The sequence below is a fragment of the Sesamum indicum genome, linkage group LG6 (assembly GCF_000512975.1).
Source record: "Sesamum indicum cultivar Zhongzhi No. 13 linkage group LG6, S_indicum_v1.0, whole genome shotgun sequence".
NCBI classification, from domain to species: domain Eukaryota; kingdom Viridiplantae; phylum Streptophyta; class Magnoliopsida; order Lamiales; family Pedaliaceae; genus Sesamum; species Sesamum indicum.
This window is the reverse complement of record NC_026150.1, coordinates 3,110,641-3,118,439: the sequence shown is the minus strand read 5'-3', so window position 1 is coordinate 3,118,439 and position 7,799 is coordinate 3,110,641. Positions and strand designations below refer to the sequence as shown.

The 7,799-nt window shown below is 35.6% G+C and overlaps 1 protein-coding gene across 2 annotated transcripts in view; it reads left to right on the top strand.

Moving 5' to 3' along the window:
• The window catches only part of LOC105163513, an 11,569-nt gene extending 5,248 nt beyond the window's left edge, over nt 1–6,321 (top strand). For both annotated transcript variants that reach the window (XM_011081880.2, XM_011081881.2), the window contains 10 exons: nt 25–125; nt 234–347; nt 1,664–1,890; nt 3,568–3,626; nt 3,698–3,883; nt 3,966–4,089; nt 4,181–4,233; nt 4,814–4,959; nt 5,054–5,218; nt 5,441–6,321. In XM_011081880.2, the coding sequence (XP_011080182.1) occupies nt 25–125; nt 234–347; nt 1,664–1,890; nt 3,568–3,626; nt 3,698–3,883; nt 3,966–4,089; nt 4,181–4,233; nt 4,814–4,959; nt 5,054–5,218; nt 5,441–5,734 (1,469 nt within the window). In that variant the 3' untranslated portion in view covers nt 5,735–6,321. The remainder of the gene's footprint in view (nt 1–24; nt 126–233; nt 348–1,663; nt 1,891–3,567; nt 3,627–3,697; nt 3,884–3,965; nt 4,090–4,180; nt 4,234–4,813; nt 4,960–5,053; nt 5,219–5,440) is intronic.

Below are 7,799 nucleotides of genomic sequence, written 5' to 3'. Positions count from 1 at the left end.
ACCCCCCCCCCCCCCTTTTTGCAGGTTGCATTTCAGCTGATGAGAATGGCAATCACTTGTTCCTTTCTGATGTTAATCACCACAGGATTATTGTATTCAATAGCAATGGGAAAATTTTAGATGCTGTACGTTCCATTTAATACTTTTAGGACTGGGTAGGAGTTGTTTTTGAATAAACTATTCAGTATGTGTGAAGGGAATGCATCAATTTAGAATTGTTTATGTCCTCTCAGATTGGATCTTCTCCTGGATTTGAGGATGGAGAGTTTGAGATTGCAAAGTTAATGCGGCCTGCAGCTTCATTTTATCATGCTTCTGAGGATTGCCTATATTTTGTGGATTCTGAGGTAACCTCCAATGCATCTTTTGAATTGTTTTGAGTTATGTATTTGATAATGGCAATCGGTGGTATGCATTCTTTACTCTAGATGTAAAAATATTTAAAGTGGGAGAAACACTCCTAAGAGGAGAAGACATGACTGACCTTCATATGGCACAGAGCTGACATTAGTCTTGAGAGCTTGTGGTCTTTAGACAGCTTTGTCAAAAGTAAGTGTTTTTATAAAGGATCACCCTTTGATCTTCAATGTAGCCATGTTTTATCCTATTAGAACTTCCAGTTCGAGATTAAGAAACAACGGCCAGCAACTGTTATGTTGAAAACATGTGAATTGAGCATAGTCGTTAATAGCGCACGGCACGGGACGCGCATTTTTTATAGTACGGCGCACATGTACAGGAATAGATTATATATTTCATACATCAATATATATTCACTTCAATAATGGACAAATAAGTAAATATAAACACTAGAAATGATTTTAATCATCATGCCATAAAAGAAACTTGCAATAATAAGTTTTAGGAAAAACAAAAGAGTTTAAAACATGAAAGATGATTTAACAAATCCTTCATTTCTAATTTCATTCGTTTTGCAAGATATTTTGATTTTTTTAATAAATCAGCTGAAATAAAGGCTGGGATAAAAAGCCCAGCTTTTATTTACAGTAGGCGAAGCCCAGTTCTTTTTAAGTGGGCTGGCGCTGAGCCAAGGCAATGTGCAGTGCGCCATGGCGCGCCATTAATAACTATGCAATTGAGGTAGTAATAATGGCAGTATTGAGGAGGTTTTAGCTTGAAATGAAGTTTTCTTGTCTTGTCTTATTTCTGCAAAACCAATCAGTTTTTGATATTTGAACAGTTTTGGCAAATTTAGAGTAGAATTAAGAAGAAACAGGACTGAAATTTAATCTAGAAGCACACAGTATCTCACATGAACATATGGCAATCTCTGAGGTTTGTTACCAAGGTGGAAGCATGACTTATTTTATCTGATTTTTCTATGTGCTTATAAGTTTCTCAAAGTTGGCTATGATAAAAAGAGTAGTAAACCTCTTTATTCAATTTGCCTAACCTCATTTTCCTGCTTTTCCTGGATGGTAAGGTTTTACAATTCTTCCTTTTTTACCCTCTCCTCATTGTATGGAGGTTTTTGAGATGTTCTATTCCCTGAAAGTCCTCTGCTATCTTAACTCTTAGCAATGCAGTTCTTATCTTACTTTTGGTTGTTTACTCTCCCTCAATCATGTTGTATTGCCCTATATTTTCAGTAAGTTTCTATCTGTTCCTTTGGTAATAAATTATTTTTATCAATTCATCACAGAACCATGCCATCAGGAGAGCTGATATGGGGAGGAGGATTGTGGAGACGGTTTTTCCAGTAACTGATGGTATTAAGAAGAATAAAGGTTTATGGAAATGGATTCTGGATAAGATATGGGTGAAATGGAATATAAAGGCGAAATCTGAGGAGTTCAATTCTGATTCATTTTTGTTTCCTTGGCATATACTGAGGTCATCAAACAGTGATGTCGTTGTACTCAACCAAAGGTAGAACCACAATTTGTTTTGCTTTCATCAATCACATTGCAGCTCCTGGTTTCTTGTCACTGTCTTTATTCACTTGAAATTTAATTGCATGATATATGAACTAGGTAGTATCCTGGGACTTCACTTTCTCTGATTTGACATCCTTATAGTACTTGTGACTTTTGAGTCTCTTTACAAGGTAGACAAGCAAGTGTACAGCAGGCTGATATTAAAATGTCCTTTTCTGGTCTAGGCGTGAAAAATTATTAGTGGGTTTCTACAGGGGCTCTCGCATGACTGACATGGGGGGAAAACATAAAATACTATAGGAACTAGAATGATTTTTCTTTTAGGATGACGAAATACAACCCGTTCTGTGGGTGAGTGTGAATAAATAATACCTGTATGCTCTTTAGTCTTTAGCATTTAGATATATTGTGCTGTTTTGGCAGTAGAATTATTTAGCAGATTGAGAGAAGTGCGAGATGGTGGTGAACATATGTGTGCTTGATATCCCAGGGCTAGGATACTGCCATCTTAATGGGTCTGGTTAGAATATTAAGCATCATTAAAGGCTTCTTTACATATCTATTGAATTTTAAATAACTTGAAACATAATGAGCCTTGGATATCTCTTCTCAATTCTTCTAGTACATGTATGAGCTTTATGACTTAGGTTCAGCTGAACCCGATGAAAAAACATTTATTCGTCAATGCTGAACTATTCCAGATATACACTCTGTTTTGGTTGTCTGGATTGTCCTTGACTCCTTGTCAGTTGAGAGCAACCTGGTCTTTGGGAATCTAAGGGTGGTGGGGGAGTATGCGTTTTCTTCTTTACTATTCTAATTAATATTTATCTTGATCAGCTTGAGGGCAAAATGTTCTATGGTAATGGTTGTTTCTTTGATACTTTATTGACATGAATTTTGATTCAGCAACGAAATGAACCACTTTGAGGCCTAAGTTACTTTAACCAAACAAGTACCTGAAACAACACCGTAATTGATTATTGAAGCTGAGCCATATTGAGACCTTTACTTTAAATAGAGCTGAGTTCCCAAGAAATTGGTAAGGCTGGAGGCTAAAGATTGTAGAGTAATATATGGTCGCTTTGCTTTGAAGTGCTTTAGCTGGTTCTCTGATTAATTGCTTTCATTGTTCACATATTGATATTGCTGGTATAGATTCTCATGTCACCGAGCACTTTTAGGATTTTCTTTACTGGATATGATACTTTGTCCGTCATGGAAAATGGGTATGGTAGGAACAGATTGTTATTTTATATAGGGACCTCTACCATCAATTTTAGATTGGCGGTGCCAATTGAAACTGTATTGATATTAGAAGGCAAATAATTCAGCTCATCTTGATAATTTCTGTTAATGAAACAAAAGTCGGGATAACAGAATTGTTTTTCATTTTTACACAATTATGGGGCGAAAGAACTGCGTGTTTCCAGACTTTATTTTGTCATGTGCAGGTAACACTGCCTGCTGACGGTAGATATGTGGGATATGCTATTTCCGGACTTATCTATTGAAATTTGAAAATGAGTTCAGCAGCTGTTCATTTCCCACTCTTGAAAGAATAAAATACGAAAAAGAAAAAATGTCATTATGGTGTGCGGTTCTATCTGCATGTTGACTCTGCTCGTCTGTGCTAGTATTTTTATCTCCTTTTTACTTGTATGTGCAGCCTTGGAACTCTATGGATAATAGATCTGGAATCAGGCTCTATCAGAGAAGTTCTAAAAGGTATCCTGTTTCCTCTCTTAATCCACTTGTTCACTGTCCCTGCAATTCACTAACTTGTAATTACCTGAAAGAATCTTCAAAGATCTTGGAGATCTGTGGGCAGATGATCATGGAGAAATGCATTCCATTGGGACAGCTGCCTGCTTTTTGGTTACAGCAGCAGGTTGATACCACTTGTCCATTTGAGGGAATTCCATATGCTGGTCTTATGTCTTCTGTGGCAACTTGTCAGGACCATGTTGTACTCTGCGATATGGGTAATCCAACTTGTAATTGCTTATATTTCTTCTTCAGTAGTTTTACATTCTGCTTATGATAAATGTTGATTGGTTTATACAGTTGGTCAGACAGTGGTTAAGTTGAGCAAAGAATCTGGATCAGCAACTAGCTTTCAGTTCTCAAACTTTGGAGTCCTTGGGCTTCCTTATTGGCTAGCATCCTCCTTGGAGCAAGTATATGCTGTGTAAGTATGAGCGTTTGGCAGAAAATTTCAAAGTGCTTTCTGCAGACCTAGTTTTACTATTTGATTGACTTATTCTTAACTAATGTTACAGTGATGATCAATCAGGAGACCTGGATCATTCACAATGTTTTCGTTTATTGCCAGGTATTTATTTCTTTATAGTATGAGGTCAGTTTCCTCATTCTTGTCAGGTTCTTTTTCTTGCTTATACTCAGTCATTTGTCATTCCTGGTCGATCTGGCTTTCTGAATGTAATATACATGTCTTTCTAACAGCAGTTCAAATATAAGTAATGATGAATTCTTGGTCCTTCCTTTCTTCTCCATTGTGTTTATTTCTTATACCCACTTGGTGGCGTGGAAACTATCTAGATTTGGGGTTATACTTCTTGGAAGATTGTGCCAACCACAAGCTACATATCTTTTTTGGAAAAATGCTCAGCAAGACCATGTGAAGTAAATTGTTCTTCTGTGTTATTTTGCTTGGTTGGCTCTGTACAGTTAGTTTGTCTAAGTTCCCAGAAGATCTAAGGTTGATTGCCACACGCGTTCGTGAAAAGCTGTAGCATCAGCTGATTGTTGCAATTCTTACGAGCAATTGATTTTCAACTTGAAACTTCTCCTCTCGCTATGTGTTTGTTGTATGAAGTATGACCTGATATGGGTTGGCGCACACCTTTGTTGTCATGGTGAGTAGTTAGTAAGTCTTACCCTTTATGCCTCAGGGAAAGTTGACATAGACTTGAATGTCGATGTCCCACAACACACTTATCTAGTGGAACAACCACAAGAAGGATGCATATGGCGTCAGGCTAGAGGGGCAGCAGCTGAAATCTCAGGAGTAGAGAACAAGGCTTCATCTTCAGAAAAGGTGTTTAATGTGCTGCAGTCTCAGCCTTATAATTTTCTGTAACTGTTCACAACTTTACGCATCTATTTTGAAATTCAAATTATTGGCTGTTCAGGTGGGTGTCGCTCAGCAGTGGTATGATGAAATTGATAACCTTAGCTTTTCAACACCACCAGAAGAATCAAGTAGGCAAGAAAATAGCAGACACCCAGGTGAAGAAGTGCAGGATGGGAGAGTCCGTATTGGTGCCACAATCAACACTAGCCCTGGAACAAGTGAGGTATATGCTAATCTCAGTTTCTTTCTTTGCGGATCGGGAGATTCATCATGATTAATGAATCTTGGTCAACTTCATTTATGTTGAAAATTGACAAGCAATGTGATTCTAGTTTATATATCTCCTTGCTAATAACGTCTTCCTTTCTTACGACACTCATTGTTTTGGGAACCCAAGGCAATTGCTGGTGATTCTTATTTGCTTTCCGTTTTCTGATTCATCCAGGTTATTATTTATGCTGCACTTTACTTGAGGCTGAAAAAGAGTTCAAACCCACACCTTGATACTCGAGAGAGCAAAGCAGCAAGGATAGCTGAGATCTTGGAGCCCAAGAGAAAATCAAAAAAGGATCTATTTGTTAAGTTGATGATGATGTCAGATAGAGATATCGAAGAACTCATATTCATGAGACCTCTACATGTGAGGCTCAAGTTTAATTGTCGTGACCACCCAAAAGCAGATAACACAAAAGGCGTAATTCTAACTGATTCCTCCGTGAAAGTTCATGTTACCCTGTAAGTAGCCATTATTTTCGTTACCTGTCGGTCATGCATAATGAAGGCAGCTGCATTGTAACTTTATTGTTGTATAAGAACAGTGGCAACCTTTTTCCTGTCACTCAAAGGTGGAATTACGCCTTAATTTGTGTTTCCTGGTACAGTGTTACAGACTGTAGTCTCATAGACTGGATCAGTTAGAAGTGATGGAACTTGGATATCGAGTTCTTTCGACTGTTCTCGTTATTCAATTAAGTTTAGCGGTTTCATCATCATTTTTTATATTTCTCAATTCAAATTCTTGAGTTTGAGCATGAAATGCCCCAAGCTGCAAGTTTTTTTGATGTGACATCAGAGGTGGCCCTGATTGAGTTTGGGAGAATTGGAATAAGCAGAGGGAAACGTACTGAGGTTGAAAAAGAAAGTAAAAAACAGGTTTTAAGGATATCGCCATGTTTGATTGTAGCAGTTGTACGAGAATATTTTCCATAGGTTGAAGTTATGTCATGCAACTATGTTAGCTATGTCTTTGGTGTTTCTTTATTGTTGTAGATTTACACTTTTATCCAATGAAAAAAGAAATGTAATGGGGATTTATGTTTTTTGCAATTCCTTTTTATTGCTAGTATTCATAGACTAAATATAAGTCTAAACTGAAGAATGAAACGTGGATTTCTATGTAGTATTAAATTTGTTCATGCTTACAAGTTATATTATAATTATTATACTTGTTATGTGATTGACTCATTTTTTTAAGATTTGTTTATGCCCATTTGACTCATCTTTATTGTTCGTACAAATTATTACTAAAATTTCTTTGAGAGTCCCATAAATCAAATCTTGGAAGCAAGGCAACCTGCCCGAGCAACTATGTGAGACCTAAGACTTTGTAAAAGAATGCCGTTACTTGATGAGGCTTAAGTGATTGCTTGATTTGGGTGAAAAGTTTTTATAAGAAAAGTAGAAGTAAATAGAAAATATGTGAAAAGATTTGGTGCTTTGGTTAGGAGAATAAATGAAGTGAAAATCAAGTTGAATGTGTACACAAATCACTTTATAGTTCGATTTTGTTTTCATTCAAATTTGGTTGGATAAGTGAAAGTTTAATGCTAAAAGACCAATAAAATACTCATTTTAATTCCATTTACACTCTTACCTATACATATAATTTTTCTTCAATTCCTTTTTTTTCCCCTTCTCCCGTTGATAACACCAGTGCATGGTTCGTCTTGATTTGTAAGGTATTTTGCATACCAACAAAGGGACTAATATGTTTTTTATTTGAGGGTTTTGGTAGTAGTTTTTATTTTATTTGAGATATTGATATCAAAAATATTTTTGTTCCTGTCTGATGGGTGATTTTCTTGATAAATTTTCAAATATTTAGTAACTTGAAATTATTCTCGTATAATATTAACTTGTTTATTTTTCTTATTCAAAATAAAAAGCAATGATCAATTGGTAAATTTGCAAAACTTATATTTTTTTTTCTTTCAATTTATTTTTCTCATATCAAATAAGGATGATATAAGGAGTGGCATTTGTTATTCCAAATAATTTAAAAGAAAATTATTATTCTTTTTCTTTTATCTCGTCTTTTCACATTTCCTTCCTACTTTCAGAAAGATTTGCATTATTGAAATGATACCTTTTAATGTTATTACAATTATTAATCTTATGTATAAAAGGGCACGAGAAAACAAAGCCCATTTTTTGAGACAAACAGGAAATATTTGGTCTCTTTTTTCACCCACAACAAAAAAAAAAAAAAGAAAAAAAGTTGAAGAGCTTCTAAATGAAGGGTGTCGGATACAATTTATTACACACAAAAACAAAAGTCTCAAATGGGTAAAAGTGGAACATTAGGTCGACCAATTAATGGCAAGAGACAAAACTTTCAACCAAACACACCTAATATTGGCAGATTCAAATTTAAATATAACTACACCAAAATTCTATCTTTTTCGTACATTAATCAAAGTTCACCAATCCCAGAAATTAACGCACACTCTCAGGAACATATATTTTTGCAAAAAAGATTGTAAAATTTATCAACCAAAAACTCAAATTCTCAACTGAAAAACACT